At 42.2% G+C, this 16363-nt stretch overlaps 1 protein-coding gene across 1 annotated transcript in view; it reads left to right on the top strand.

Moving 5' to 3' along the window:
* SSH2 (slingshot protein phosphatase 2) overlaps positions 1 to 16363 on the top strand; it is a 97206-nt gene that overhangs the window by 23175 nt on the left and 57668 nt on the right. Inside the window, exon 2 of the mRNA XM_062012010.1 lies at positions 9039 to 9082. Coding sequence (XP_061867994.1) covers positions 9039 to 9082 — 44 coding nt within the window. The remainder of the gene's footprint in view (positions 1 to 9038; positions 9083 to 16363) is intronic.

Below are 16363 nucleotides of genomic sequence, written 5' to 3'. Positions count from 1 at the left end.
CCACTGCACAATGTAGTTGCTTAGATACCTCTGCCTTTTTTTTTTTTTTGTTCTCCTCACAAACACTAGGTACAATTTGCAACTTGTCGTTGTACCAATGAACACCGATTCAGGTTGAGCAGTGTTAAGCATTTGAAATATTTATCACTTCTTCTCCATATTGCTTTTTAGAGGTTGAGTATCATGGAATTTTAAAAGATTGAGTGCTGCTTTGCTCCCCTGTCAGAGTCTTTATTTCACTTTCTTAAATGTTAAATAACTTCCTACTTGGAGAATTTTTTTCATCCAGAAAATCATCTTTTAATTATTGATGCAGTAGGCCAACGGCTCTAAGTGGCTTGGCTGCTGGTGCTTATAGTTCAGGTAGGTCGTGAAAATTCTGCACTGCTCTTAATTCATCCCGTGTCATATGTTCGTTACGTCAAAGGGAGATTTGACAGGAGCTGGCAGAGATTGGATCTCGGAGGAGCTGAGTGGGTGAGAGTCTCTTATAGTGCTCTAGCAGGGAGAAAGATGCTTGCGTGTTACAGACAGCCACTCGACTTTCAGAGCATACTGCTGAGCCGTTGAGGGGTGAAGGTGCAGCTTAATTCTGTCTCATAGGTGGCTGCATGTGCTTTCCTCTGTGTAGTTTAAGGCAAGCTGTCAAAATAGAAATGCCCTAGTTGCCTGATTGTGCTGCTGCTGACCAGGAATTAGACTTTTTACAAGACAGCTATGCTGGCACAGCTTCCTTCTGTGGACACAGCTGTGACGTAAGTAGGAATGGTATCCAGATCCCATTATGGGAATAATGCATTTTATATCTGTGGCAGGTGAATCAGCATTGCTTTAGTGACCCTACTGTATATTCCGGGAAAAGGCAAAGCACTGGAGTTGTAACTTGACCTGTGCCTGAAAAAAGCCTGAGAATAGCTACCTGTTTTTTAATGGAGATAACTGCAGCAGGGATACAAATGAGGCTGCTGTGAGTGTGCACCAAGGTAAACTAGATGCTAACAGGAAGACGGCTGATTGCAAGACAAAGACCCTTCCCTTTGCAGTGTACCTCCCTTCCTTCCACCTTCCTCCTCCTAAAATAGCCTTTAAGCATGAGGAGTGGAACCCAAATATCTCATTATTTTTAAACCACGTTCAATGTTTGCTCATTTCAAGTTCTAGCTGTCTGTTTTAATGCAGCAGTTCAGGAGACTGTCTCAGCTGGAAACAGGCCCAGCTTCTAAGGTGAAGATGTCACCCCTGTGGGTGAGGAGGTGCACATGGCCATGCTGCTTCTGAAAGCTCTTGAGTGCATTGGAAGATTGAGCAAGGTCTGTGTATTAACAGGTAGTGACTGGAGAGGGTCTGAGGTGTGAATTATCCATCCTTCATAATTGCATAGGGATAATTTCATCCATCTAAATGCGTCACCCTGCTTGAATGGGTAATGAACGGCTGCTTGTTGCAGTAACCTGTGGAGCTGGGATTTCATTTTAATCACAGACTCTTCGTTGTGTGGAAGCTCTGCCCTTAGATTCACCAGTGTGCACATGCATATCCTTGACTTGATTTTAGTCAAACTATACCTTTGACATTAGCGACATCTCCCAGTAAGAAAACTGGAGTTATAGTACCTGTGTTTATACAGTGAGTTTTCTTGCACTTGTCCCATCACTGTAAGCATTTGTTATTGCTGTAGGGAAACATCCTTCTAGACTTTAAGATTTCTAGTGGACAACTTCATTAGCTTTGCCTAACAGGTGATTAAGCAGGTATCCTCAAGGTTTTTAGGGGCATTAAATGTAGCAAAGCATAATTACTTTAAATGTCTGCCTTTTCTGTCGTACTTTCACAACGTTGAAAGGTCTATTCAGGGAGACAATAGATTTATTTCTATTAGTATCTGACACTAAGAGAAAGTACCATGTTATAGAGATGATATGCTACTACACAGTTTTAGAAAGAAGTTATGTATAGTACTCCTTTGCTGCAGGGATATTAAATGTGACTGTGTTTCTACAATGTTTGTATTCTTTTTTGGGTGCGTCTCTGATTAAGGCAAAAGCTGTTGTACTCCCCATCAGGCAAGCTTATTTCACTGCAGAAATTCAGTTGACAGTAATCTCCTCTTTAATCTGCTCTTGTGGTGTAGTGTAGCAGGCTGTGTCACACTGTATTTCTCATCCTGCCTCTTGCTGTACCAGTTGGAGGCTTCTAATTTTTTGTCTTCAAGTGTTTTGAGTTTTATTTCTACAGTTTTTAGTGAGGCCTCACCTAAGCAAGGTTTGCATAAATCTCTTTGCTCTGGTGGGAAGATGAAAGCTTTGATAAGGAACTTGTTTTTTTCCCTCTCCGGAGCCAGTAGCACAATGTCTTTGACCTAAATATACCAATTACTGACACAGCAAAGTGATACAGAAAACAATCCAGAAGGAATGCCAGCCTCTCAATGAATACTTGGCTCCAGAAAGCTGTTGCTTATGTGGAACCTCAAACACAGAAGAAATGTGAGAGAGAAAATGGTGTTCATTCAAAACATTTCATGCAAATAGTGATGGGTGAAAGAGAAATGGCTGGAGAAAGCTACTTGTTTATCCCTTATCCCTATAGCTTTGGAGAGGTAAAGGCACTATGCAAAACACATCACAGTTCTCCCCTTTCCCATTTGTGGCCTAGTTTGCTCAGCTTAGCTTTTTGAAGAACTTTTATGTCAAAAGCATCCTGGAAGCAGGTTCTATTTTTAAAAAGTGTTTGATGGCAAATGTAAGTAATTTCAAAAAGCAACAATGAGCTGGCTCTCTGGAGCATACTAGGTGACTTTATTAATTAGTTGCATCATTTTTAATAATGGTTAACTATCTCCAGAGACGAAAGAGTTCTAAGTGAACTGGTTTCCAATTGGGCTTTGAGACCTGTCCTCTATACAAGAGTACTTGCAGGTTGCTACCATGTTGATGGTTCCCATAATATGCTGAATAAACTGGTGCACAAAAACCACTGCAGATTTCTGGTTGTCTTTGTTCTCCATGCTGCAGTTGTGGAACTTGCAAAGTCTGACTGCCCCTTTTTTTGGTGGTCCAATCAACTTTTTAGTACCAAACTGCTACTAGACATAGTCAGGCTGGAAATGTTAGCCATTAACACATTCAACATCCTCCCTCTGGCCCCAGAAGCTCTAGCTGGTGAATTTGTGTGTAGTCTTGGGCTTCTTGCAATAAAAAAAGAGAACCCTTTATTAACCCAGGCTTTTGAGTCAGCCCTTGTTTCTTTTTACCAGCCAGAGTGTTGTTGCTGGCACTTCAGCCTTACTGCAAATGCAGTTATGTGTGGGCTTTTTGCTAACACAGTTTATTTAAGAGATTGATACAACTCAGACTACTGTATGAAAGTGTCTCTGCTACAGAAATGTGTAGTAGATATTTGGCAATCTGACTCAAACATTTGTCTGTCTTTGTTCCAGCAGATGATTTGAGATTATTGATAGGACCAGCCCTGTGCAAGGCCTGCTGTTGAATAGACATCTGACAAATATTTAATCTTGGAAGGTGTTGTCAATCCCATGCACAGATCCTGGTCCCTTGGACTTCAGGGACCTCTGTTCAGTTGCTTCTTTGGGCACCTAATGCCAGTCCTGTGCAGACATTGGATACCCCAGGGCATCTCTAATGCCACTGTGTGGCTGTGTCAAAAGTTGAACTGAGCCCTAAGGAACTTGAATGTCCAGTGGATGTTCTTATCTCTGTGTGACTCGTATTGCATTAGAGGAAAGGCTGTGGCTGCAGTGATGGCAACCTCTCTGCAATACTTGACCAGACTGGGTTATCCGTGCATTGGGTAATAGTTGCGGGAGGATGTTTTTTATACTGACTTGCTTAATACTTGCTGTCACTCAAGGAGAGCTCCTGTGTGGAGGAGCCTTGCAGTGCACCCTACAGCTGTAATCCAAATAAAGATACACTGGGAGAGAGACTGGTGGGTGCTGCAAAGAGGAGTGTTCACATGGTTTAACCACTGGATCAGTGCCTGGATGCACAGCCTCTGATTTGACTGAAGCAGCTGCCTTTTTCCCAGCAAAGGTCATGTTCGACTCACAGACACTTAGTGTGTGTTTGAACAACTGGATGGGATCTAGCCAAGGAAAGGAATAGAACTAGAAAATTGCCTATTTAATTATAAGCCTTTTCTTTGTAGTACCTCTTTTGAGATTGGGTCCATAGTTGTTCACAATGTTAAGTGCAAAGCCTCTCTGATGGCATTGCTGTGGGTTTGGGAGAATCTGTATTTGCTAGTTTTCTGTTGCATAAATAAGAAGCTGCCAGTTGCACTTTGCTAGGAGAGGTGTAAATGCTTCAAGTTAACCGTCTTGCACAGCCTTTCACAAAATAGCTTCTGCATTTCTGCTCTTGCACAAGGCCTCTCTGCCCCTGTTTATAAGGGTCTTTTAAAAAATGAACAATATTGACTTTGAAAATCAGCTGCTTCAAGAAATGAAAATGACGTCACATCCACTCACTCCTGGTGTCTGTTGCTGTGCAGAGAATTCCTGTAAAAGGGAAGAGTTTACCAAGCAATGAAAATAATGAAATTGCCCATCCAAAAGCCAAGCTTTAGAAAATGCAGAAGGAGGGGAGAAATTCTGTAATGGCTGAAGTGTGCACATCACACCTATGGGCAAAATGTTGACTTATGAGGTGAAAACTGTCTAAATTGTCAGCGTTCTCTTGATGTTGATGGCTGTGACCACTCACATTCCTGATAAAAACACTTCCCAGGCGTTGTCTGTACAGTCAGGTATGTTGGCATAAAATCATATGTAGCAAGCAGTTATTAAATCAGAATATCTTTTAAGGTTTGGAAGATGTATTTTTAGGGTGTAGTCTGTGTGAAATGTTCCTTGGTTTTAATGGAAGTGCAGAGTATGTTAGACATATGACTTATGCTAATAATCATATCTCTTGCAGTAAAAGAACTTGCTGTGATGATCCTAATGTTAAATACAGGCAGACAACTCCAGTCTCTGTACATAGGAGTGAAGATTGAATCTCATTTATCATTACATCAGTCTGCAAAAAGGAGGTTTCTAAGAGCAGAATGGTTTGCGTGACATGGAGTGACTCCCATTGTGTAGAACAGAATAGCACTCAAAAAATTTCTCTCCTCTCCCTTGCCCTTTTGATGACAGATAGTTGGCAGTGGATCAAAGCACAAACAGGATTAATGTTTTGCATATTCTGTCCTACATGGCCTGAAAGGAGCAGAGATGGAATTTTTCATCTTTCACTTTAAACTGCGTGTAATATCGTGGCCTAGTTTAGAGCTATGCGACTCATTCCTTCCATTTCCCCTGAGGCCTCTGTTTCTGGTCAAGGAAAGCAGGGCATGACTCCCTCTGGAGCTCATCAGTACTGCTCAGCTTCCTCCTCCTTGCAGGACTGTGGAGGAGGCTGGTTTGAGGCTGAAGCAATCCAGCATCAGGACTCCAAGCAGCTCATGGAAGCTGTTGTCTCTTGCATCTAGTGCTGTGGTTACGGCACGAGTGCTGCAAGGCACAGGGAACCTGGGGCTGGGGCAAGATCCATGGCTCTTGCTACTGCCAGTGCAAAGGCAGCTCTGAAAGTTGAAATGGATCACTGGCAGAGGTCACACTTCCAAATGGCTGTATTTAGTGTCCACAGAAGCTGTGCAAGTGTGTAAACTGCCTTCTCAAAGATGTCCTCAGAAAAGAACGTTTTGATCCACGTTTTGGCTGATGAATTGTTGCACTGGCAGCAGTATTTCGTCCTCTTCGGAAAAATACTGAAAACGGCAAGAAAATGTGAAGGTGCTTATTTTAGTAGTCATGTCAGTATTGGAGTTATTTCCTTCACTGAAGCGTGCATCGGGCACGGCTGCTCTATCCTGCCCTCCCCTCTAGTGGGGTGACTTGTCATTGCAGCTTAGTTTTGACTGACGGTTACTAAGGTTTTTGTGATGTTTTGCAGCTACAGAAGTCCATAGTGACCAGAACACAATGCAGAGAACTGTAGGACAGGTATGGTGTACATTGGAGGGTCACATGGACTTGTGGAAGAGGAGAAATGTAGTGGTGGCATATAAACTATGAAAGCATCAGCTATAAGGTTATTTCCTACTGAATACCCTGTCTGTGAGAAGGTATGGTTGCATTTGCAAAGCAGGTAGTTGATGGGGTGAAGATAATTCAGATACTTGGATCTGACCACTCTGTAAATACCAGGACAAAACATGAGGTTATACCTCATGGGGAGGAAGCAGGCTGCAGGCTAGAGGGGGAGGCTAGTGCTGGTTCGTTTTGCCCCAGATAGCATCACAGGTACTGGCAATGGATCTCTTGTTCAAATTGCGCTTGTCTAGAGTCCTGTTATTGTAGACAGTTAGCTATATTCTTCATAGATGTGCTTCTCACACAAGTCTGCTACATTTATGTCTAATATTAAAGAGATCTTGTAAGAGCTTCAGCACAGACAGATGGTAATGGATTGGGCCATGTCTAGCCTCCTCCACACTGAGCTCTTAAGGGCTGAATTTTGAGTGGCGCTAAGATAATGAACCGCATATTTCAGGAACTTCTCCTGTCGTTTCTGGGACTTTTGGCTGTAACATACCAGGATTGCCACTTGCTGTGACGAGGCTTTTTTTGGCATGTGCAAATGGCCATTCGTTATAATACTAAAAATGTTTGCACAGCTTAGGTTCCTTAACAGTGCGGCAGAGATTTCAAGTGCTCTTTCAGTTGTTTTACCTTACTGCGGGTTTGAGGAACTTGTTCTCTAACCAAATATACACTTTTGAGTTGTTTTGGCTGATTCAGAAACCCCATCATGTCTTTAGCTATCCTGCTTGTAACAAAACCTCTTCCCCTCCCCTCTGACCTCTTCCTCTTGCCTCCCTGAATCAACTTTCTTGTCAGCCCACGGGGAATTCATTGGAGCTTGTGCTCTGGTAGGGTTTGAGAAGTTCCAACTCTAACAAACACACCTAAACAGCAACAGGACTTGAGATTACTACATTTGTTCAAAGGAATCTAACTGCACAGCTGATGCTGGCTTCCAGTTTCTTGTCTTGTTGAGGACATTCAGCACACCAAGTCCTTAAAGTGGTATAGCATCCTGAATGAAAGGTGTTGTGGTTCTGGTATCTTTCTTACACTGGAGTTTGTCATCCTCATCTGCCATCATCCTAATGCATCAGGTCATGTAACTCAAAATAGTGGGGTGGGGTTGAGGACTGGGCAAAGCCAGTCAGTGATGGTAACTGTAGTGATGGTGTCTTCCTCAGTTTAATAGGGATGATGATACTTGACTGACTGAATCCTCTTCCTATAGATCTTGTGTGTGTGTTTTGTTTGTGGAGTTGTTTTAACTTCTGCTTCAAGAACTAGTAATATAGGGGTCTGTTAAGGAGAACCCATTGAGATATGTTGTGAGTTGTCCACCACTCTTAGCAACTAGTAGTGTAAAGGACATGCCACATCCCTCTGTTCACAAGCTAGTGCAGGAGTGTTCCATTTTAAGGGGTCGGGAGTGCTAGCTTCCTATTGAGTTGTTAGTTTTAAGGTATGATGAGTTGAAGGTATTCCTGACAGGTCTGCAGGTTTCAGCTTGAATTTGTGGTTGCAGGTGGCTCCACATGAACATCCACATAGTGATGTCCTAGTTCTGTTCTTAGAAGGCCAGTAGCATGCATGTATTTTCCAGTTCTTCTGTCTCACAGTTTCAGATCATTTAAATAGAAGAGATAAAGAATAACCAGCAGGAGTATCTGCACTTAGCTTTCTATTAAAAAGGAAACTGAATATGAGCTTTGCATCCAATAAGCACAAAGAATGTAGTTCAAAAGATTCTTGAAAAAAGCCCATCTGTTTATACTGTTATCTTACAGAAACTCAGCTTTTGCTGTCATCCCCTTTTTTGAGCGTGGCAGTTACATATGTTGGGTTTTGTAGGTTTTGTAAATGTGTCTATTCCACAATCTCTCCCTCTCGTGTGGCTTCCCTTCCTCTCCTGCCCTGGGCAGCAGGCAGGTATGTGTCTTCTTTGAACCAGAGGCCTGGGGACATGCAGTTCCTCATTTCCTTTTTTCCACTGACTCCATTTGAAATTGACATTTATCACATTCCCCAGCCTTCCCCTAGCCCATGAAATCTCTTACACACATTTCCTTAGTTTCCATGGGTGTGCTGTGGTGTGTAAAACAGAAAGCAGTGTATGCATGCTAGAGCTTCCCTTGTCACCCAGTGCTGAACTCTGGTTGTCTTGGGATGCCCCTGCCCTGTCCAGACACTTGGTGTGTTTTAAAATGTTTTTACTCCTGCACACCTACATGAATGTAGTACATTTTCACTGATCAAACAGACCCTACACCCCATCTCGAGCCAGTGCCTGGTAATCCATATGTAAATGTACCGTGAAGCAGAATTAATTGCTGCGATCTCTCTACTGAGGTGTTGCTTTGAGCTTTAGTAGGTAGGCCTAGTAAAATTCCACAGCACATTAGAGATTTTGAATATTAATTTTGCATCTAAAGCAGTGTGGTGTGTCAGTTTTCTACATTCTAATGTATATGTGCTCGCCCGATCCGATTTGGGAGGTTTATTACTTGCTGATTTTGTGCATTCTTACACTCAATGGCTGACACTGGACTAAGAATTCATATGGACTACATGCAGGTAATCTAAAAAAACAAACAAAAAGAATCATTGCCCAACATCACTTATTTAAAAAAAAGAATAGTTTTTTGCCCAGAAGTAAACTGTGTTTGGCTCTGGGCCCACCTTATTTGGCAGGGGTCATTGGAAGGCCAAGCAAAGCATGCTGCATCCTGCAGTGGCAAAAATTCTTGTAATGTTGAGTTCTTGAAAAGGTTTTGAGAGAACATGAAGTGACAACAGAGCAGAAAGTGAGTTCCTCTATAGTGACAAAAACATGCAGAGGCAACAAGGGTTTCCTTTGCTTTCTACAAGCAAACCAGTGAAGTGCAAGTCTTTGGCTTCTGTCCATATTAAAACATACTAACTTTTTTCTTCTTTCCTATATATGCAGGAGGCAGACAGTGGGGAAGAAGAATGCCGGTCCCAGCCCAGAAGGTAAGATTGTCACTTGAGACTTGCAAGAGACCTTGAGGATACATTTCTGTGTGAAATGTTCCACAGGGGTTTTTGTTGTTCTGGCATATTCTGCAAACACACATCATTTTCTGCCTATTGTTAATGTTGCACAACTGTCTTGTGTGTGCCTTGCTGAAAAATATAATTAACTGTGGCCTGAATTCTGTCCCCAGTAAAGGTATTTCTGAGGCAGGAAACACGAAAAGTCAGAGTGTGCACTAAAAAATATATATGGGGAACAGTTTGCAAAGGTGTCAGCGAGTATATTCTCCAAACTGTTGTTTACCTGCAGGAAGAGGTGTCTTGCCTGTGGATATTCACTTCTCTGTGCATGCAGAGATTTTGCTTATATCCTGGGAACAAACCCTGGTTCTGTTGTTCCTTAGCTCCCTCCAACGTCATGTGTTGTCTCTCAGGATTTGGTTCATCATCAGAATATTCAGAGAGGAATAACCATACTAATAAACTCTTGTTCTCTGGTTAAAATGTCTCTGTTGCCATCAAGAGCTGAATTGGATTACTGTAGATAGCAGGTATCACAGGACAAACTTCATTATTGATAGTCATCTTCTAGCTGCATTTCTTCTCCTAGTGGGGACCTTGTGCAGGTCTTTGGGATTTGTGAAAAGTTACACTTCTAGAACTGAAGTGCAGGGTGATCCTATGCCACAAGGGCACCCTCCTGCTTAAAATAGCAGCTTCAGTGGATGTGTAGATGTTTGCTGCTGATACAGGTAGTCAAACATCTGCTGCAAAATTGGGAGAACACTGGGAATTTGCAGGGTTTTTTAAATTGGGATGGTTTTGCATGAAGATGTTCCCCTTGTGTAAATGCTGATTTCAGTTGCTTCAGAAGGAACCTTTTTTAAGTAAATGCTTATCCCTAAAAACCAAACAGACCTTGGAACTCAGATGATTGAACAGTGGCAGATATTAATGGTGATTTTATAATGTAATTGTAGTCTTAAGGGTAGACTTCTTGAAGTCTTATAAGTTTTGTGTCCCATCCTCTAAGCCATCAAAAGAATTATTTCAGCTAAACTTAATAAAAGCAAAAACTGAATATACCAGGTAACTTCTCCAGCCACAGAAGGCTTTTTTTGGCTTAAAATGTTGCAGTCAAATGTTACAAAATATATAAGATTCCCTCCAGAGGGAGTTAAGGGGAAGTGAAGGCAGAATGGTTCTCCCTTTATGAGCTCTTTGGTTATACAGTTCCTGGCTTAGTGTTGTTTGTGTGAGTGGGTGCCAACAGAAGACATAATTTCTAGTATTTAAAAGGCTTGAACAAGCTTTGGGTTTGGGGCCAACTTGGATGAACCTGCAAATGAAAAAGCTGTCCCGGTTGCACATTCCCATGGTTTCAGTGCAGTCCTGCAGTGGTGTGGCCTGGGGAAGGTGACTGGTCTGTTTCTGTAGTCTTCTGCCCTTAAATGAAGATTTAAGAATCGCTGATTTTCATTTTACAGCTTTCATGACTGAGAGGAAAACGGGAATGCACAATTCCCAAAGGCTCAAACTGAGCTAAACTCTGATTTTTAATTTCACTCTTAGCCTTCCAGCAATCACAAGATCAACTCATGGCTTGATCTCAGTATACATAATAATTTGGAGGGGATGGGAGGTATTTAATTGTTGTGGGCACTTAGCAACAATGGTAGGTTAGGTTTAAAATGAGCATTTTCTAATGTATTTTAAATAACTTCCTGAGGTAGGAAATGATAACCTGCTGTTGATGTGGTGATCTGAACTCCGTGACTCCTGTTGCTGGGGTCAGAGAGCTAACTGAAACAAAGATCCTTCTTAGGGAAAACAAGGGAGTGGGTGTTAAATGTGTTTGATTACAGCAGGATAAAAATAGTACAGTCAAATGTGGTAAGTAGTCAACCTGGTATCCTGCTGTGGAGGAGCATCAGATGTCTATAAACAGCTTTTGAGTGCATCTAATCCCCAATTTTCAAGGGAACATGGCAAGTAGTAGTAGCTATTAAAAACCCAGACAGTAAAAAGGCAATGGACTGAGTTGGGCTTTAAAAGCAAAGGTGTATTATCAGCTGATAAGTAGCACTCTGCAGCAGCTGACTTTCCTAGGTGCCTGCCTGGGCAAGGCCAGGCTGGTGAAGTTCTCCTAAGGCATATCAGGTGACCTGGCTGTAGCTACAGTCAGATTTTGGGCTGAGACTTTTGCTATGTGTAAAATTCTTCTGACGAGGAGTGCTTTTGTGTCTGGCACTCAGGTGAAATTTGTTCAAACCCTACCTCAGGGTAGCACAGCTGCATCAAGCATGCCCAAACTCATCTTGTTAACTGGACAGTGAATGCAAGGGTACTACTGGGGCCAAAAGCATGTTTGGGTTAATAAAACAACTTTTCAATATTTATTAAATAGGATGTTAGTGCATAGAGATGTTAGTGCTTGCAAGAGAATTCAGACCTAAGCATAAGCACATAGACATGTTGGATGTCAGAAGATCATTGCAGCGATCAGTCTTGAAGATCATTGAGTACAGCCTTCATTCCCATCCTCCTGGTTCCATAAGTCTCTGCACAGTCTGGGGACTACTGTCTCAAAGGAGACAAATGTTCCACTTAGATCTAGCTCAACAGCACTGCTAGTTCTGTGGCCAGCAATTTCTAGATAGCTTCTTGTGTTAAGTTTCTGCTGTTTATCTTTTCTTACTTAATGAGATATGGGCTATATGTTGAAGTGGAACATACAGAAAAGAATGGCAGCAGAAGTGACTAGTGCTTGTTGAGCAGAGGCTGTGAAGAGCAACCGGTCTAAAATATCCATCAAAGAGGCAGAGAAATGAGTTTCAAACAGGAGCTTAAACTTGTAGGTAGGTGCATCAAGATCATCATCTTTAAAACAAGTAATCTGTCTGCGTGCTGACCTGTTCATGCTCTATAGGATCTAACACCACAGAGTACTGCACGGATTCAAGTCTCACAGACAAGGGAGAGGAAATGTGTGAAAATGTTGTTTAAACTCTATAAAGCAGTCAACATGACAAGTCTGCACTCGCCACAAGACTGCTTCTGCCAGCACCATTATGGGATGAGCAGTGTTCTGCTTTGTGAATTAGCAAAATCCACTTGAAGCTGTTAAGTGTGCAGAAAGAGTTCATATCTGCTCTGCAATTATCCTTGGAAGGTGCTTGAAGTGGTATTTTCTGACAAACTGTTTTGTACTGATGGCAAGAGGAATTATTTGTTCTGCTACTTCAGCAAAGTACTTGGGTTATAGTGAGCACAAACCCAATTTTTGTAAAGCCTATATGTTACCAGAAAGGTCAGCAAATTAATACTGCAAGTAGCTGAAGCTGAGCAAATGGCTGAAGACCAGCTTGGCTTCTGGAATATTTTTCTTCTCACACTCAAGCCCTGCTTTGGGGGAGGCCTGGGAGAGTCTCTGCACCCTGACATAGCAGTGACCATTCTTGTAAGTTATGGGTGAGATCCACAAAATCCCTGACTTGGGTTCAAGTTCTTGGTCTAGAGTCTCTAATCAAGCAAGTGCTTGTCACCCAAGTAACTCTTGGCTAATGGGACTGAGACAGAGCACTGCATAAGCAGATGTCTTGAACAATCTATTACACTCATTACCTTCATAGCTGTCTTCTAGACGTTTTTATTAGGCTCTCTGGAGTCGGCACAGCTAGCTGGCCTGTGCATATCTCCTCCCACCCCCAGACGTGCTGCTGCATACACTCCTAATGGAGCATCTGTGTTAACAATCTCTGCATCATCCCCATGTTGTTAAAACTTACCTGAAGTGCCTGTGTATTGAGCTTTGAGTTGTGTTGACTCCAACTGATGTATTTACATTTAGGTTTTATGTACTCTGTGCCAAGGTTGCAAGGATTCAACATCTTTGTTTTTCTGACAAATGACATCTCCAGGGCCTGGGGCAGCAGTGGTGCTCCAGTCTGCATTGGATTTGCTGACAGGATCTGCTAGTTGCTTTTTGGGTTTATGTTTTAAATGATGCCTCTATTTTCACATCTCTGAATTTACAGTTGTGTGCCTTGAAACACTTCTGTTAGCTAAAATGCAGCATTTGAGACTGCACAGTAACTGCTGCATGTAAAATGGGGTAAACTGTATTGCCCTGTGAGGCTGCTGGGGACTTTGGAGGAATCCTTTGAACTTTTATGGCCTGGCTCTTGGTCAGACTAAAGTCCATTTCCTTATGTAAAACTGAGTCTGTCATTCCCGTCAAGTGCCATAGCAAAGGATTAGGCTCTGATCAAAATCTAAGGTTTATTACCTGAAAATGTTCTCAAATAGTGCTTGTCCTCACCTCTTGAGGTGGGGGCAGGAGGATGGTGTTATAAATGGAAAAAACCCCACACCTTTTGCAGACTCAGTACACTTATCTTCTGGTTTGTTTTTTTTTAATCAAAATAGTTCCTTCCAGGAGAGAACTGGGAAGGAAAGCAAATCAGATTATTGCCATGATAACAGTTGGATGTGCCAAGAAGCCTCAAGGTTTCACGCTGTGAGTAAATACCTTTGTTTTAGGAGTGGAAGCCCACAGACTGATGTAGCACCTTATAGTTTGTATCTGTATAAAAGTTGTTTTTCAAACAGTAAGTGGAATTGATGTATGTGTTTCCTTGAATACATCAGCAGCTCAATAAATTGTAAGGCAACTTGTTGGATTATTAACTGAGACCCATTCTTTCTACCTGAGGGGTATGGCAGATGGGTGCTAGTCCCTGGAGAGAGAGAGGAGTGATTCTGAGATACTGAATTGACTGCATTTCAGAAGGCTCATTTACAGTCCACACTGAGATGTGTGAATCTGCAGGACACAGCATCTGTTGGGACTTAAGAAGATGTGTATCACTGCCATTTGGTGCTCCTGTGGTAGGCTCCTGACACCTCTAGTTATCCTTAAAGCCTATCTGGTCTTGCAAGAGAGACTTCCACAACCCTTGTGCTGTGAGTTCCAGCAACTAATCTTCCTTGTGCTTCCTTTGCTTGCTGCTGCATCTGCCTGACATTTACTTTGTTGTTACTTGAACAGTAGCTGGATCTTCTAATGGGTGTGCAAGAGAGTTTGTTAACTCCAGATCTTAAGAGGAGACTGTGTGTGTGGGGTACAGGAAAACTTGTGTTTATCCATGCCGGAGATTACTAAGCTCTTGTAGTATGAACCTTATCTTTAGAATGTGTTTCCTGAATCCATCTTTCTGTCTTTCCTTTCAGTGACAGCTTAGCCTCCCAGTGGCATTTACTGCAGCTGCTTGTGGAGAATGTAATACTGAGATAAAGAATGGGTCTGTTAATCTGCCAGCTCTGCTGATCACCAGAGAAAAAGATCTATGGGCCACACATCACAATTCATTAAAATGAGTCTGTGGCCTTATTTTTTTTATATCAGGTGTTTTATCACTGAACTGTGAGCAAAGGTGTAGCACTTGTAGTAAAATTTAGGTTTATTAGGCTAGTTCACTGCACTGTCTATGTCTGTGGTTGCATCGTGTTCAGTCCAGTTCAATTACATATCTCTGGATCCCAACAACGTGTAAGGTGACTTCAGGTGTGGACTTCAGGCTGAAGGACCAAGCAGTTTAATATCGTTGCATTAGTGAATTATGAGGTGAACACTGATGCTGGAGCAGGGAGCTCGCTCAGACTGTGAATGTTTATGAACAACAAAACATTTGTTTTCTTCTGATTTCTCATTCTAAGCATGTGAGTAGAGGAGAAAGAGGAACAAGGCAAAGACCTACTGGGAAGTAAAAGGAATGAAGGTGTGTCAGATCCTTCAGCTACCAGAAGGGTCTGCTTGGCAAGAAGCAAGCCCAGAACAGCTGCCCCCATGCACTTGTGCTCCTTCTTCAGAGGTTAGTGAAGGAGGGGCCAACCAGGAGGTGCTGTAAGGATTCCATACGTGCTTATGTCTCCTGCTGAGCATGGACCAGGTGCTCTAAGCTAGAGGACTTTCTAAGTGAAGGAAAGATTCTTGTTGTAAATAGAAAGGGAAACTCCAAAATAGCCTTTTTGGTCCCTTTCCTGGTAGGGCACCTTTGCAAGGCCTCAAAGTTAGACGTGAATCCTCAGAGTTTTCAGCTTTGCGTGGATTTCGAAGTGTAGTTTGAGAATCTGGGCCAGTGTTTCCAGACTCGTTGGCCATTCACCTTTTTCGGGTTTTTTGCATCAAAACCGTTCCTATATAAAATTAGGGATGTGGTTTTGACAATTCAGAGGATTTAGCTCTTTCTTTTCCATAGATCACTGAACACGTTACCTGTTCTATGATCTCAGACATGTCATTGAGGTGTAATTCTTCCTTGTTGGACTTAGAGCAGAGTTGTAACCATTTGCAAGGGTCTGTATTAACTTTTTGGTAGCAATGCAGAGCGTTTTGCTGAGCAAATAAGATGCATTGTAGTTTCTGCATACAAAGAACTAGTTTCTTCAGAATTCCTATCGGATTCCTTGGATGCACAAGGAAGGCAGCTCTCCAGAAAACAGGAGGAGAAGGTGGCTGTGGGAGAAGATGTTTCAGCAAAAGTTGTGTCTTGGCAAGTTACCCCTGTCCAATGTTAGGATTACTTGTTGAGAGACTAGGGTGATGGATGTTGTTGCTTGTGTCCCTTTCCCTACTACTGCTGCCTGGTGGCACTCACTGCTCTGGTCCCTTCAGTCTTCTTTGCTCCCGACTCTGTAAAATGGGTGTAATTGAACATTGACCTCTTTGTGTCAGATCCTCTAAGATTTAATGATAAGTGAAACTATACAGTGATTGGATGTGGGGTTTGTGAGGGAAGGGTTTAATGAAGTGATAATATTGCAAAATAGGTGTTGAATTCTTAACTAATCATTGATCATGATGGGCAACTGACCAAACAGGCTTTAAAAGCAAGGTTTTGTTCCTTCTGTGATGTTTATCAACCTACTCCTGTGCCTGTCTGATTTCTTTGCTCAAGAACTGGAAACAGAAATACTCTTTGACAGCTTAAATAACCAAATTTAGAATGTGGCTTCCTGTTCTGACTGGTTCTTCAGGATTCAAGTACAGTTTTGCGTGCTTTCTCTGTTCCTGCCTCCCCCTCTTCTTTTTTTCTCTTCTTTTTTTAAGTAGATATGTGCTCCTTTATAATTGCTTTGTTAAATTTCCCTTACTGTGTGTAGTAAAGCCAGTGTGTAAGTGCTGCCTTGTTGGGTGGTATGCCTCTTCCCTCACTGGGAAAGCCTTGTTTCTTTATTGCTCTATCTCATTCTGCCCTGCATGCATTGGCTTGTTTA

Source organism: Colius striatus, chromosome 20, assembly GCF_028858725.1.
Source record: "Colius striatus isolate bColStr4 chromosome 20, bColStr4.1.hap1, whole genome shotgun sequence".
Lineage (NCBI taxonomy): Eukaryota > Metazoa > Chordata > Aves > Coliiformes > Coliidae > Colius > Colius striatus.
This window is presented reverse-complemented; position numbering and strand designations above follow the sequence as displayed.